Genomic DNA, 17,196 nt, shown 5'->3' with positions numbered 1-17,196 from the left:
TTTAGTTGAGTAATGGTTGTTGGGTGTCCAGGCCAGAGTCCACTCCTCTCCCTGCTGCCAAGTAGTGATATTATTGATTAAATAATGAGCTAAAGTGGGCCTGGCATGTGGTCATCTATGGTTACTTATTAAAAACAAAACAAATAACCCTTTACTTTTAAGATTGGGTCTTTTGGCACTCCATAAGAGCGGACATTCATGTGGCTTTATGTAAAAGCACACATCATTAGTCATCAGGAAAATGATAATTAAAACCACAATGAGATACCACATTGGTTAAAATTAAAAAGACTGATACTACCTACTATTGACAAATGTTAGCAGTTTATACTCCCAACACACTGCTATTGAGAGTAAAACTGGTAGTATCTACAAAAAGTATATAGTACCCTGTGACCCAGCGATTCTACCCCTGGGTTATGTACTCAAAAGAAATGCAGACATATATTCATTGGAAGACATATACAAAAATGTTTATAACAACTTTATTCATAATTACCTCAAACTGGAAACAACCTAACATCCATCGGTGGAATGGCTAAATTCTAGTATAAATCATGCAGTGAAACACTGCACAGCAACAAGATAAATCAACTACTGATACATGATACACACAGTAACATTAGTGAGTCTTATACATACAATGTTTAAGGAAAGAAACCAGACTCAAGAATTGCCAGTGTGACTGCGAGGTTCAGGAACAGATAAACCTAATCAATAGTTTAGAGATCAAAATAGTGGTGAAGGTATGTTTACAGGAGACAGGGGCAAGAGGGAACCTTCTGGAAGCTGACAATGTGCTGTATATTGACTTGGATGGGGTTACATGGATTAATAATTCACTGATCTGAGCACCCAAGATTAGTGTTTGTAACGCACATTACTGTATTTTACTTCAATGACAATGTTAAAATAAATAAATTTGGTCTTTCCAAGGAAATGGGTTAGGACATCCCTATTACATATATCTTTTCCTTATATGCAACTAGTGACCTGGTGCACGGATTCGTGCACATTGAAAATAAATTAATTAGAAGATGCCCGGTGGGGTGGGGTGGAACTGGGTTAGATGGGCCGGACACGCCCTGGAGCCAACCTCCATGGTCCCTCCCCGGCGTCTGTGGAGTGAGTGGGGTCCCTCTGGCAGGTGGAGTCCTTTGGCCTGGCCTGCAGGGATCAGGCCAAAACTGGCTCTCTGACATCCCCCGAGGGGTCCCAGAGTGTGAGAGCACTCTGCAAAGTTGCTGTTGTACAGGGTGTGGAACACAAATGCAAGTGTGCAGTAAACCAGATTCGAGGCCAGCAGTGCCCCAGTAACAACATAACCCATGCCGAAGGTGGAATCACGCATCCCCGCGAGGAATTGGGCTCTCTCCTCGCTGGTTTTGGGGTGCATCACCTGAGAGCTGCCACTGCCTAGTTACTGCAGCTTGGCAGCTCCTGCATTGAGTGTCTGCCCCCTGGTGGTCAGTGCACATCATAGCTACCGGTTGGATGGTAGGAGGGACACTTAGCATATTAGCCTTTTATATATATATATAGATTGAAATTGTTGATGTATGTTGTCAGACAATTTGACTATAAGCCCAAATACATTATTTGTATAATGTAGGGGTTTTTTTTTGTTTTGTTTTTTTTTATAATCATAGAAATTACCTTTGAGTACTGCCAACCTCATACATGTGATACCTTCTGGATGATGTTTCCTCCCAGCTTTATGGAGGTGTAATTGGCAAAGAAAATAATAAGATATTTAAAGTGTATAGTATGATGATTTGATATATGTATATGTTGAGAAAGGATTCGGAGGATTTTTTAAAAAGGGATTTTGTTTTATTGCCGTGGCCAGTGTGAGCATCAGCCCAAGCATCAAAGGGTCTCGGATTTGATTCCTGGTCAAGGGCATGTACCTGGGTTGCAGGTTTGATTCTTAGCCCAGTCGGGATGCGTGTGGGAGGCAACCAATTGATGTGTCCCTCTCACATTGATGTTTCTCTCTCTCTCTCTCTCTCTCTCTCTCTCTCTCTCTCTCTCTCTCTTTCTCCCCCTCCCTCCCTCCCTCCCCCCCTTCTACTCTATCTAAAATCAATGGAAAAATATCCTCCGGTGAGGATTAACAACAAAAAAAAGTTTTAATTTTTATTTTTCAGTTATAGTTGACATACAATATTATAGTAGTTTCAGGTGTACAATGTAGTGATTGACATTTCTATGACTTATGAAGTGATCACTCTGATTGGGGGATGGGTTTTGATTGCTGTCATTACCGTGGGGCCAGCACATTAGCCTGGCTTTGTCAGTTAGCATCTTGGCTGCCTTCCCTTTGCTGGCTGTGCATGTAAATCTGAACTACCATGAGACAGGAGGTTTGGGTACACTACCATATTTTGGGTATTTTGGCATATAGCATAGTATACATAGAGAAAAAAAATATTTTTTCTGTCAAACTTGGAGTAGAAATAACATGTTTGGAAAATATTCTTTTACACTGGTGTATTCGTGTTTCATTTTCTTCCTTTCTGGGTTTTTGGTTTGTTTTTACCTTTTATTTGTGTATCTTTTTGTTAATCCTCACCCGAGAATATTTTCTCCATTGATTTTTAGAGAGAATGGGAAGGAAGGGGAGAGACACACAGAGAGAAGCATTGATGTGATGGGGCTGGGGACTGAGCCTGCAACCAAGGTACATGCCCTTGGCCGGGATTGAACCTGAGACTCTCCAGTCTGAGGGCTGGTGCTCTGACCACTGACCAAAACCCGTAGAGCTGTTTATAATTTTTTTTCTTTAACAATATTTTATTTTATTTTTGTTGTTGTTAATCCTCACCTGAGGATATTTTTCCATTGATTTTTAGAGAGTGGAAGGGAGAGGGAGAGACAGAGAAACATTGATGTGAGAGAGACACATCGATTGGTTGCCTCTTGCATGCACCTGGACCAGGGTTGGGGAAACCTGCAACCAAGGTACGTGCCCTTGACTGGAACCGAATCCAGGACCCTTTAGTCCGCCGCCGATGCTCTATCCACTGAGAAAAACTCCTATGGCTGCTTTTACTTTTAAAAAATTTTAATTGTGACCCTAGCCGGGTTGCTTGGTTGGTTGGAGCATCTTCCTGTGCACTGAAAGGTTGCGGGTTCGATTCCAGCTCAGGGCACATACCTAGATTGTGGGTTTGATCCCTGGTCAGGGTTCCTGGGAGGGAGGGGCAACCGATCGATGTTTTTTTTGTCACATCATTGTTTCTCTTATCCTCTCTCTCTTCCTCTCTTTCTAAAAATAAGTCAATAAAAAATATATCCTCAGGTGAGGATTAAAACATTTTAAAATTGTGTCAAAAACCACATAACATAAAAGTTACCATCCTAGCTATTTTAAGTGTACAGTAATGTTAAGTGTGTTCACATCTGTTGAGCAACAGATTTCCAGAACTTGCAAAACGGAAACTTGAAGTCATCAAACAATGACTGCCTCCACCCCCAGCCCCTGGCAGCCACCTGCTTTCTGTAGATGGCAACAGTTCTACTTTCTGTCTCTGTGAATTTCACTGTTCTAGGTACCTTATGCAGGTGGAATCAGACAGTATTTGTCAGTTAATTTCTGGCTTATTTCACTTAGTATATGCCCTCCAGGTTCATCCATGTTGGTAGCATGTGTCAGAATTTCCTTCCTTTTTAGGGCAGGATCCTGTTGTATGTATATACCACATTTTGTTTATCCATTCATCCATAGATGGATCTTTTGTTTACTTTTAACATTTTTTTATTCCTCAGTTTCCATTAGGGCAGTGATTCTTAACTTTTTTTGTTTTCATTTTAGCCACACTCCAACCTTATAAGCTTTTTTTTTTTTTTTTTTTTTTTTTGCTAATATAGCTCTCCACCCCCATGACATTTTAACACCACAGTTATGCACATTGTTATCTATTTGTGCATTTACATTATATATATATGTGTGTGTGTATATATACACACATATATATATATACACACACACATATATATACACACACACACACACACTCTCTCTCACACATATACATATACATACACATATATATTCTTTGTACATAAAAAGAATAAAAAAATTCACTCCTCAACCTTTTGGGGGACGAATAGTTCCCTTGAGAGTGCGTGCTATAAGGAAAATTACTTCCAGAATAATGTAAATGGAGCCAGCCCCAAATTTCCTAAATATCCTGATAATGAAAGAAATGGCACTTGAAGAAAATTTTAAACTCACCTCTGGTCTCTCGTCTCCAGCTAACTCTTCTACCTCCTCCATCGTGTGTCCTACCCCTTAAACAGACAGAAAAGGGCAGCAGAGAAATAGCCTTTCCAGTCCTGGTGTAGGGATGGCTTCCTCTGTCCTAGAGGGGAGAGTGGCTCTCCGTATCCGACACTGCCCCCAACCCTACCCTGCACCTGCTGCTGTTGCTGGAACACTAAAGGGTTCATGATGCTACATTGGCTCACAGGATGTATTCTTCTATGGGATACAGTTCTACTTGGTACATCCTGACAGTCACAGGTGATCTGTGCTCAGGCTGTCATGTATTTCCCCCAATTATTTACTTCATAGAGCATATACTTTACCCCATTAGATGCAAGGCATCAGAATGGTTATTCTCAGAGGCTAGGCTGTGCGTGTGTGTGTAAAAGTTCAATATTATATGCATTTATTTTGAAACCAAAGCTCCTATTTCTGTAATGCAAAGTAAAGTTTGACTAAAAGCTTTGGAGTTGATTTTTCGTGCCCTTTACTCTCATGTAGTCCCATCAGTAACTCTTACTGACTCCGTGTCCTGTATTTGTTTTGCAGTGGCCTATTTCTCTCCATCTGGCCGGCAGCCAGTATAAGCCAGTTCTTGTTAATCCCAGCTTAAAACCCTCTAGTGCTGTACTGTCCGATAAGGTAGCCGCCAGTCACATGTGGCTATGCAAATTAAAGTTAGTTAAAAATTAAGTAAAATGAAGAATTTAGTTCTTTAGTCGCAGTAGCTGTATTTTAAATGTTTAATAGCCCCGGTGGCTAGTGACTTCCATATTGGGTAGTACAGAATAGATCATTTCCATCATCACAGAACGTTGTCAGGGACAGGGCTGCTTTCCCAGTTGCATTTAAGATGAATTCCAAGACCTTCTGATGTCCCTCAAGATCTCAGCTCATCTGTCTAATGGAGCCCTTACTACTCTTCCAGCTTCACTTCTGTTTCCCACCCACCTGACAGTTCTTGAATTGTGAAGCTCAGAGCCTTTGCATATACTGTTCTCCTTGCTTGGACATCTACCCATACTATTCACTGGACTAATGACCGATTTTCAGGATCTTTGCTTAACTATCACTTCTAAGAGAAACCTGCCTTCCTCCTACAGTTTAGGTTATATTCTCATTTTACATCCTTCCTTAAACCCTCTACTTTTTCTTCTTACGAAGGAAAATCTGTTAACTATAATACATGTGTGATTATTTATTTAATGTTCATTTCCCTAATAGACAGTAAGCTTCTCAAAGATGGGTTGTCCTTTCTCAGTCAACCTCCCTGTCCCCCCAGTGCCTAGCACAGGATAGACCAGTGATGGTGAACCTGTGACACACCTCTGACACACCTCTGACACGCGAACTCATTTTTTTGGTTGATTTTTCTTTGTTAAATGGCATTTAAATATATAAAATAAATATCTAAAATATAAATCTTTGTTTTACTATGGTTGCAAATAACAAAAAATTTCTATATGTGACACGGCACCAGAGTTAAGTTAGGGTTTTTCAAAATGCTGACACACCGAGCTCAAAAGGTTCGCCATCACTGGGATAGATGCTATGTAAATTTTAAAATTGGAATATTCTGAGATACCTGTGTGTTGAGTGAGTGTGAAAACTTCATCAAAAGAGGCATCGATTTAAAACCAGTCAAGAGACCCTGCCTGGTAGACTGTTATTTATTATATTTACTTTTTGCTGGGAATATGAGTTTTAGGATGTAAATTTTACAAGGGCATTTCAGAGCCGGACTTGTCAACTGGTTTTAGCATCACCAATTTGACTTTGCTTTTCTGTGTGGTTGGGGGTTAATGAGACTATAAGTTGGGGCAGAATAATTTAAAGTTGATGGATGAAGGAGAGTGGGTGGACTGGGACAGCCCTAGGTTTATGGCAGGCTGCTGAAACAGCTGAGGTGGTGTGGCAGGATGATCTGTTTTTTCTTGTTCTATTTTGATACCCAAGTAGAAAAGTCTTAGGCCTAATGCTTCAGACTTTTCCTGAGGCCTTTTGAAGGATTTTGAATAAGTTTCTTAAGAAAATCCCTACTCTTCTCCTCCTGGGTTTGTCCCCTTCCCTCCAAGAAAAAAAAAAAAAGAAAGAAAGAAAGAAAGAAAAACAATGAAAACACATTGGAGTCCCCAGAATGAGTCTGACTTTGGATTCTTATCCTGGCTGACTTCCTGTGGGGAGTAGGAAGGAATCAGCTTTGAGAATTGTTTTCTCTGGTCTCAGTTTGGAACTCTCTCTTCCCCTAGCATTCCAGAGTTGATCTTGGATCACTGACTGCATTTAGGGTCTTTTGAAAGGATTTTATAAAAAAAAACACACAAAAAACCACCAAAAAACAAAAAAGGAAACTAATTTGCTTTCAAGATTTTCAAGTAGTACCCAGATCAGGTATGAAGGTAAAGCCCTCTGCTGCCCATTTCAGCTGCCCGCGAGCCCACTCCTGTTGGTAGTTTTTGCTCTATTCCTGTAAGTTAGTTACACAATTTCATGCGCATACACACAATGACTAATAAAAACCATAATGACCTGGATCTGTTTTCCTTCAAACGTGCTTGTTTCAAAGTCTGCTTGGTGCATCTGTATTTTTCTTGCTTCTGCTTCCTTGTGTGTAGCTAGGCAGCCCAAGACACCTCCCAACAGCTGGACCCTGAGTTCTCTTAGGGATGTACTGAAACTGCCGAAAGCCAATGTGGCAGCTGTGAAACCTGCAGCTGTGAAACCGTCTCTGTTTATCTTTTAGTTTTTGCATCATTATCAAAACCGAAAGGGCAGGGGAGTGAGTGCTCAGTGCTGGGCAGAATGTCACATACCGTAGTGATTTGACCGGGTGCTGGCCTTTGGCCTCTGTCTTGGCCCTTCAGAATGTAGTTGAACCAGTCAGGCCATCTGGGTTTGAGTCCAGCTCAACCACTTTCTGTGAGACCATGGTAAATAGCTTGACCTCTCTTTGCCTCATTTCCCCTATATGTCAAATGGGGATACAATCATACCTATTTCTTGGGGCTTCTTGTAAGAAGAAAATGACTCGATGATGTAAAGTCTGTAGTTGGTGCTCAAGCGTGTTGTCATTTTGTTAATTTATTATCACTTGCATTTAATAATTTCATCTTATAAAGAGACCACCCAGTTGTTAAAAAAAATGGACTCAACAATGGAGCCTTCTGTGTCCTAAGGCAGAGGTAAAGAGCATTCTTCCCTATAATGAGAATGTAACTGGCAAATCTTACTTAGAAGTGAAAAGCCTTCTGGGTTGGCAATTCACTTTCCCCTGTGACGTGATGGTACCAAGAAAAACAGAAATATAAGCACATGAAAACGTGATGTTTGCCCACATAACAGTAAGAGCTCACTCTTGGTTTCTAGAGGAGTATAACCTCCCCCCGCCCCATTCTGACGTGAATAATTTTTATTATAGTTGTAAGCATAGAAAATATTTTGTGTTTGAATTCTTCAGGTAAGCCCTTAAAGAATCTTGTTTTGATAGCATTGATTAAATGTTATTTAAACTAGTAAATAAAACGGCATGATATTGGTGTAAAAACAGGTATATAGATCAATGGAACAGAATAGAAAGCCCAGAAATAAACCATGCCTATCGGGTCAATTAATGTATGACAAAGGAGCCAAGATATACACTGGGGGGAAGGATAGTCCCTTCAATAAATGATCCTGGGAAAACTGGACAGCCACATGCGAGTTTGTGTGTCACCTCTGACACGCGTGTCATAGGTTCGCCATCACTGAACTAGATCATGCTACAAAGGGTCTGTACAGCAAAGAAAACCATCAACGACCTTCTGAATGGGAGAAAATATTTGCAAATAATATATCTGATAAGGGGCAAATATCCAAAATGTATAAAGAACTCATACAACTCAAAGCAGAAAAAACAAATAATCTGATTAAAAATGGACAGAAGATCTGAACTGATATTTCTTCCAAAGAAGACATACAGACAGTCAGTTACATGAAAAGATGCTCAACATCACTAATCATCAGGGAAATGCCAATCAAAACCACAATAAGCTACCACCCGTTAGAATGGCTATTATCAAAAAGACAAGAAATAACAAGTGTTGGTGAGCACATAGAGAAAAGGGAACCCTTGTGCACTGTTGGTGGGAATATAAATTGGTGCTGCCACATGAAAAACAGAATGGAGGGTCCTCAAAAAATTAAAATAAACTACCATATGATCCAGCAATTCTACTTTTGATTATTTATCCAAAGAAAACAAAAACACCAACTTGAAAAGGTGTATGCACTCCCCTGTTCATTGCAGTTATTTATAGTAGCCAAGAGAGAAACAGCCTAAATGTCCACCAGTGGATGAATGGATAAAGAATATATTCAGCTATAAAAAAGAAGGAAATCTTGAAGTTTGCAACATGGATGGACCTCTTAGTGAAGTAAATCAGACAGAGAAAAACAAATACTGTATAATCTCTCTTAGATGTGGAATCTAAAATCAACCAACCAACCACAAACCAACCCAGCTTATAGAAAACAAATTGGTAGTTGCCAGAGGTGGGGGTGGGGATTGGGAAAAATGGGTGAAGGGGGTATGAATTTATAAAAAGTTAAATGTAGCCCTGACCAGTTTGGCTTAGTCGGCCTGTGGACTCAGGGGTCCCAGGTTCGATTCCAGTCACGGGCTTGTACCTTGGTTGCTGGTATATACCCAGTGGGGAGTGTGCAGGAGGCAGCTGATCGATGTTTCTCTCTATCCCTCTCCCTTTCTCTCTGTAAAAAATCAATAAAATATTTTTTTTAAAAAAAAATGTAGACTAGCCACGTGGGGCCAGTGGCTTCTATATTGGACAGCACAGATCTAGAGCAATTGGGGGCAGGGGGCGGGAAGGAGGGTTCTATTGAACTAAGCTCACTCTGTGCATAACTTATAGTTACACTATCTCATTTAACCCTTAAATCAGCCCTGTTTTGTTGACAAAAAAGTGAAGCTCAGAGGGGTCAGGTAATGTGCCCATAGTTTCACAGCTAGGAAATGGCTAAGTGGGAACCATGTGGGATGCTGTTACCACTATGAGATGAAGCCGAAGCACAGGCAGGACCAGGTTAAAGGCTTTGGATATCAGAGAGTTCCCTCCCCAGTTGACCAACTAAAAAAGTAGAGAACCATACTCCACTGCCAAGGACACTGATGTCGGGAAGCACATCCCTGGCCCCATCTGGGTGTCATGGAACTCACAGGCTACACATCGCTGAGTTCTAGCAACCAGACCTCTCAAGGGGCTGAGGGGTCAACATCAGGACTTTAGCCCAGTGAGTACCAAATAGCTCACCAGTGATTTGGGTCAGATAGAAGGTTCTAGAGCAAAACCAAGGCAGTGTTTTGGAAGGCACAGTGGGGGAAGCCCATTGGGGGCTCACTGGAGAATTTGGGGGTTTGCTGCTCAGATTTGCTTAGTCCAGCCGTGGGCAAACTACGGCCCGCGGGCCGGATCCAGCCGTTTGAAATGAATAAAACTAAAAAAAAAAAAAAAAAAAAAAAAAGACCATACCCTTTTATGTAATGATGTTTACTTTGAATTTATATTAGTTCACACAAACACTCCATCCATGCTTTTGTTCCGGCCCTCCGGTCCAGTTTAAGAACCCATTGTGGCCCTCGAGTCAAAAAGTTTGCCCACCCCTGCTCTAGTCAATCAACTCTTTAACTGTTTTCATGTTCAAAGTCACCTGTGTGTCAATGTGCGAGCCATAGGATCGAGAGATTATTTAATGAAAAATGTCGGTGGAATTTCGCCTTCTGACTGCTTATGAATCATGTGCCTCATTCTGCTACAGCTCTGCCTGAGGAATGCAGCTCAGTTAAAAAACCCCATTTCCAACACGCTCAGGCGGATTTAAAATAAGCCATCACTTACATCTGCGTGCGTCTGCTTTCCCTGACCCGAAATTCCTCATCAAGATTTGAAACTAGCCCTGGTCAGTGTGGCTCATTTGGTTGAAATGTCCCATGCACTGAAGAGTTTCGCATTCAATTCCCCGTCAGGGCACATAACAAGGTTGTAGGTACTGTCCTCAGTTGGGGCATGTATGGGAGGCAACCTATAAATGTTCCTCTGTCTCTCTCCCTCTCCCTTCATCTCTCTAGAATCAGTGAAAACATATCCTCAGGTGAGGATAAAAATAAAGATTTGAAACAATAAAAATAAGAATTATTATGTGTCTAAGAATTGTGTTGGTCAGTAAGACCCCCAATGGATTGTACATCCCCACAGATACATGGCATTTGCAAACACCTGAATCAGCCTTATATTTAAGACCTCCCCCACTGCCTTCCCTTTCCCGCTGCTATTTTGGGAGGAGGAAATCCTAAAGGCTCCCTGCTGTCCCTCTCTCCCCCTTCGCTTACCTCCTGGAGGCTCTCCAAGCTGCTCTCTTGAGGCCCATCATGTGGACAGGGCTACAAGCACTTCTCCGACTACCCAGGCCACGCCAGAGAGAATCAGGAAGTGAGAGTCGACCTCTGGGTCTGACATTCAAATCTGTTACACAAAAATATTAAAGTACCCATGATATGCTAGGCCATAGGGGCACAAAATGAATAACACAGAAAGTCACGACTTGAGAGAACCATGTGCTTCTTGCGAGGCGCAGGCGAGTAAGCAGGCGAAGGCAAAATCAGGCACAAATCTCAGACACGAGTGCTCTGTCACGTATTTTATAGTGTTTTAGGCAGGGTGGGGGACGGGAGAGGTAGCGATGGTGGCCCTGTGACTTAGTCCCTTGTGTATTGTGGCTTTCTGCGCTGCACCTCCTCCTCCCCTTTCTGAGAAGGACCATCAGCTGAGTTTTGCTTGTACCATCAGGTGATGTGGCATAGTGGTCAAGAGCAGAAGCCTGAATGTGGGGTCTGAACTGGGAAATGCCATTAGCAGATCTTAAGGCAAGTGGCGTGAACCTCTTTGAGAATTGTTTCCTCATCTGAACAGTGGGGACAGTGCATCCTTATGGGCATAGTGATGGTAATGAGAGCATAATAATCGTGCCAGTTATAGGAACCGCTGCCACTTATTGAGCCAAACTACCTACTGGGTTTATGCTGTCGGGCATCTGGAAGCAGCCTCCTTGCTCAGTGCAGAGCTGATCATTAACACAGGCTAAGTGGCACTGTTCTGGCTTCTGCCCCTGAGGTCAGAAAAGAACTGAGGAAGAAGTGACCGAGGCAGACTCTGGTCCCATGCTGGCGAGAAGTGTTGTCAGGGTGTGCCCTCTACAGGTGGGTGGAGCCAGAACTTACAAACTGCCTCTCCAGACTCTCAGCAGTGCAGATGGGAAGGGGACCGAGGCCCGTGCAGGCCTGGCAGCCAGCCCTTTCCTATGTTTCCTCACAGGATGGACCCAGCAACTTATGCTGAGTTGTTGAAAGAATCCGGCAACCAAGTTTTTAAGAATGGGAACTTCTCTTTGGCCATCAGAAAGTACGATGAAGCCATCCAGGTTCTTCTGCAGTTATACCAGTGGGGGTAAGTGTTTGTATTTTCTTCCCACCTTTTTTTTTTTTAAATATATTTTATTGATTTTTTACAGAGAAGAAGGGAGAGAGATAGAGAGTTAGAAACATCGATGAGAGAGAAACACCAATCAGCTGCCTCCTGCACATCTCCTACTGGGGATGTGCCCGCAACCCAGGTACATGCCCTTGACCGGAATCGAACCTGGTACCTTTCAGTCCGCAGGCCGACACTCTATCCACTGAGCCAAACCGGTTTCGGCTTCTTCCCACTTTTTTTAAGTAAAAAGGGAACTCAGTTGCTTAAGTTTTCTTGTCATTTATCACACTGCCTGGTTTCTGTTTTCTTCTCGCTCACTTCCTGTTGATCTTCTCTACATAGTCAGCCCAGAAACTGAACAGAATACACTAGATCAGTGGTTCTCAACCTGTGGATCGAATGACCCTTTCACAGGGGTCGCCTAAGACCATCGGAAAACACATATATAATTACATATTGTTTTTGTATTTAATCACTATGCTTTAATTATGTTCAATTTGTAACAGTGAAAATTCATCCTGCATATCAGATATTTACATTATGATTCATAACAGTAGCAAAATTACAGTTATGAAGTAGCAACAAAAATAATTTTATGGTTGGGGGTCACCACCACATGAGGAACTGTATTAAAGGATCGCAGCATTAGGAAGGTTGAGAACCACTGTACTAGAGTAATAAGGGAAATGGAAAGTGAAACTTGAGGGACTGTTGATAAACATTACAAAGCTTTCCCTTCTGTCTGATTATGGGATCAGAGTTCCTGGATTGAGAGAAGTCTCCAAACTTATCAGTTGTCATTCGTTTCATCTTCTGGAGTACCTATGCCATATACCCCCTGGCCATTGTACTCACCACTCAGGAATGCGGCTCACCTCTCTACCTGCCCCTTCACTTCTAGTAGACCTGTTCCCAAACATTTTCATATTATGATAATGCTTAAAGTCATAGAGGACCCAAAGAGCTTTTGTTTATGTAGGTTTTTAGTTGTCAATATGTAGGTTTTAAGTCTGTATCAGAACTTAAAACTAAGAGAAATTTAAAGTTTATATTTATTAATCTAAATAAAAATATCAATAAGAAATCCATTACACGTTAATATAAATAAAATATTTTAAAGAAAAGTAACTATATTTTCCAAAGCAAACAATTTGGTGAGAAGACTGGCACATTTTACATTTTCACAAATCCTTTTAATGCCTGTCTTAGTAGTAGACATCTGGCTTCTCACATCTGCTTCTACAGTCAATCTGTTTTGATAGCACACGTCATGTAGCCTCTGAACATCCCCTGAACACGTGAGAGAATGAGTGTGTAAAGGCACAAAATATCTTAGCATTATTATTGTATAAGTTTCCTGTTGCTGCTGTAACAAGTTACTATAAACTTAGTGGCTTCACACAATACAAATTTATTATCTTACAATTCTGGGGGCCAGAAGTCTGAAATGAGTCTTAACAAGGCTAAAATCAAGATGCCAGAGGAGAATCCATTTCCTTGCCTTTTTGAACTTTGAGTGACTGCCGTTTTCCTTGGCTTGTGGCCCCTTTCTCCATCTTCAAAGCATATTATTTCAATCTGCATCTGTCATCACATCACCTTCTCCTCTGCCTGGTTTCATTCTCTCTCTCATCCTTATGTTTGTGATTGTATATAATCTGGGATAAACTCTTCTCAAGATTCATAAATTAAATACATCTGCTTTTGCCATAAAAGGTAACATTGTTGGGGGACCATTATTCAGTCTACTACAGTTTGACCTTGTGGATTACCTTAAATGGTCTTGGGGAACCCTTCCCCCCTGAGGTTCCCAGATCATATTTTGGGAACAGCCATAGCAGAAGAAGCAAGAGCTTGGCATTTGTGGGTAAATACAACCTAAACTTGTACTTAGAAATGACACCGAATTAAATTACTGAAACATGGCTCCCAACCCTACCTCTCTATCACCATAGTATTGCACTCTAGCTGGACTTGGGTTGAGTGTAATTGGTTTGGGCCTGTATTTCTGTTATTCTGCCCCTTCCTAGGTCAGATCAGAACTGTCATAGCTGGGCCTAGAGCTCCTCATTCAGGGCAAAACATCCGGCTTTCTTAAAGAGGAAGCATTGGAAAGTGGTTATGATCACAGACTGACCCCAACTGTGAGTGCTCAAATCTTAGCTCCACCACTTACTGGCTGTGTGACTGCTAATGGGACTTCTGCCCGGACCCTCACATGTTGCCTTTCATGGACCTTCCTGACACTGTGTCTTTTGCCTGTCACTTGCTGCCTGTCTTCCTGCTGATATAGAGATTTAGGTGCATGGGGTTTGCAGAGCAAGTGCTCTCAGGAGATGGGGACTGAGGGAAGCAGGATGGGGCAGGGAAAGGCTCCAGGCAGGGATATTGTCTCACCTGGAGTCCCCTTCAGCCTGATCTCCAGTGAACTTGGGAGGATGAGTTGTCCTGCAGAGCTGGTCCCACTTTGGGACAAGGGGCTGACCCTTTGATTCCCATGTTAGTCCATCATTGGTTGTAGGCTGTCCAGCCCCTGGGAGTTGTCCTAGGGAGGGAGGCGGTATTAGTCAGCATGGACTGTCATAACAAAATACCATAGACTGGCGGTTTAACCAACAGGAATTTATTTCTCACAGTTCTGGAGCCTGGGATCCTGCTGGCCAGTACGGTGCCTGGTAAGAACTCTTTTCCTGGTTTGCAGATGGCCACCTTCTCACTGTGTCCTCATATGGTACAGAGAGAGAGCAAGGAAGCTCTCTGGTGTTTCTTGTTATAAGGCAGCCATCCCCATCTCGAGGGCTCCACCCTCACCACCTCATCTAAACCTAATCACCTCCCCAAAGCCCCATCTCCAAACACCATCACACTGGGGACTAGAGCTTCACCATATGAATTGGGGGTTGGGGCACACAAATCAGACCCTGGGAGGAGCATAGCTTCCTGGAGCGGATGCTCCCATTAGGCTGAGGGTAAATCTCTGGAGCCCTAGCTGCAGCGAACACTCACTGCAGGTGGGGATGGCTGCACTGGCCAGGGTATCGGGCCTGACACCAGGGCATCTAGTACACTCCAGTCACAGCTCCCTTGCCAGTCACCCCCTGGGTGCCCCACTGCCTCTTCTGTGATTTTGGAGTCTCATCTCTTGCCCTAGAGGGAATGATGGGTGCTGAGAGGAGCCGGGCACATAAAGCACTGGGGTGGGGACAGTAGTAGAGGTGATTTTTTCCTTTGCTTTATTTTTGTGCTTATCTGCATCACCTATCTTTTCTTTAATGATTGGTATAATTTTCACAATTGAAAATATTCAATAACATAGAATTGGCCTTGTCCCTCCCACCCCCCAGTGTGTCTTGAATTCAATAGCTTTTGAGCTTTTGTTAACATATTGTGATATATTTTGTGTTTTCCTCCTTCTTCTGACCTGATTTCAGCACTAACCTTGCAGCTGTATTACTCTGAGACCCAGGCAAGAGAGGCCCCACCCTGCCCATGCTTTACAGGGACCTTTTGACCTTTCCCCAGCTGAACCCCTCCCCACAGGAGTCTGTTGGGCCAGGGGCTTCATCCAGAACCCTTTCAGACCTTTTGGTCCACACTGTGGGTACTAGGGCCTGCCCATGGACCCTATTCCCAGGCCCTGCATGAGCCTCCTACCTGTATCCATTCTTCTGCGGTATGGCCAAGGTCAGGGGTGTGGACAGAGCTTGGAATTGTATCTCCTACAGGGCAGGATGAAGGCTGAGGTGAAAATAGAAGAGAGAGTGGGCAGGGGCACAGGCCTGGCTCACCCTGACCTGACACAGTGCCGGCGGTTCTAAATTTGAACCTTGCCTCCCAGCTATTATAAATTAGGAGGGTAGGATGTGTTTTACTAAGCAGTTTGTGAGCTTGAGTTATGGCCTTCAGATCTTGACTAGCACTGTCCAATAGGACTTTCTGTGACCATGAAGACGATCTTTAATATAGAAGGTGACTACTGAGTACTGAAATGTGGCAAATACAACTAAGGAACTGAATTTTACATTTTGTTTAATTCATTTAAATTTAAATAGCTACATGTGTATAGTAGCTCCTCTATTGGGCAGTGCAGATTAGCCACATGGTGTGTGGGCCTTGTTTGTACTCTGGGTCCTGCCATGATAGAATAGTGCTTGACCTGGGTCTCTCCCAGTGGGTCCGTGAGGATGCTGTGGTCACGTGTTCTGAACAGCCCCTCCTGTGATAAGCTCTGCCTCCAATCAGGAGGAGCATGCATGTGGAGCGGTTCACACCGTGTCTGAACTCTGCTCACGCTCAGTGGGAAACTCCCATCCTCTCCATCCTTAGGAACAGTCTCTAAAAAAGGAAGAGATCTGTGGGGATCAGTAGGAAATGGAACCAAGGTGTTGAGAACATTTGTCATTAAAAGCTGGGAGCAGAGGATTTGGAAGTGAGGAAGGACAGATTGTACCTTGCAAGTGCCCCAGGATTGCTAGGGGCCTACAAGGGTCAGCTCTGATAGCCATACCTGGCACATTTCCTGCTGAAACCCCGTGGGCATGACAGCAGTCAGGATCAGAGTGCTGGTCTTTAAGGATTGTTTTCTGTATTTGCAGGAAGATAGTTTTACGGATCTCCAGCTTGTTCTTTCTCACAGGGTTCCCCCCAGGGACCTGGCTGTGCTCCTGTGCAACAAGTCCAATGCCTTTTACAACCTTGGGAAATGGAACGAGGCATTTGTGGCTGCCAAGGAGTGTCTCCAGTGGGATCCAACCTACGTGAAGGTATGGTGCAAGGGACACTGGGACAGCTGCTGCTTCCTTCCTCTTAGCCTGCCTCCTCCCCTTCCTTCTAAAATGGGAGTACTTCTCATTCAACTCCCTTTGCACTTCACGCAGGTGCTCATGGGGCATGTGAGTGATACCCAGAGAAGGGCGGAACCAATGATGGCCAAGTGTTGAAATGCCCTTGTAAGGGGGAGCAGAGCTGGGCTCTTGGTGGATGGAGTGTAGTGGAGATCCTCTGAGCTCATTTTGTCCTGAAGTAGTGACACCAAATTCATAGTCTGTTCATGTTCTTTGCTGTTTACAGGTTTCATGATAGCAAAGCTTTACTTCAGATGCAAGCTAGTGTACCACATGACATCGATTCTTTTATATATATACTAGAGGCCCAGTGCACGAAAATTGTGCACTGGGGGTGGGACGAGTCCCTCAGCCCAGCCTGCGCCCTCTCACAGTCTGGGAGCCCTCAGTCTGGGAGCCCTCGGGGGATGTCTGACTGATGGCTTAGGCCCTTCCCCTCTGCAGGGAGTGGGCCTAAGCTGGCAGTTGGACATCCTTAGTGCTGCCACGGAGGGGGGAGAGGCTCCTGCCACTGCTGCTGCACTCGCCAGCCATGAGCCCGGCTTCTGGCTGAGTGGCA

The 17,196-nt window shown here is 43.3% G+C and overlaps 1 protein-coding gene across 4 annotated transcripts in view; it reads left to right on the top strand.

Annotated features, from left to right (window-relative positions):
* TRANK1 (tetratricopeptide repeat and ankyrin repeat containing 1) overlaps nt 1-17,196 on the top strand; it is a gene marked incomplete at its 5' end in the record, with an annotated part of 83,162 nt that overhangs the window by 14,141 nt on the left and 51,825 nt on the right. The window contains 3 exons of one of the 4 annotated variants that reach the window (XM_081105935.1): nt 11,621-11,766; nt 14,430-14,468; nt 16,430-16,556. In XM_081105935.1, the coding sequence (XP_080962061.1) occupies nt 11,621-11,766; nt 14,430-14,468; nt 16,430-16,556 (312 nt within the window). Of the gene's footprint in view, nt 1-11,620; nt 11,767-14,429; nt 14,469-16,429; nt 16,557-17,196 lie in introns of those variants that run through there. The other 3 variants (XM_081105937.1, XM_081105936.1, XM_081105938.1) reach the window with 3 other exon arrangements.

The sequence above is a fragment of the Myotis nattereri genome (genome assembly GCF_964212035.1).
Source record: "Myotis nattereri genome assembly, chromosome: 14".
NCBI lineage: Eukaryota > Metazoa > Chordata > Mammalia > Chiroptera > Vespertilionidae > Myotis > Myotis nattereri.
Note: the sequence above shows the minus strand (reverse complement) of the source record. Positions and strands in the feature narration are given on the sequence as shown.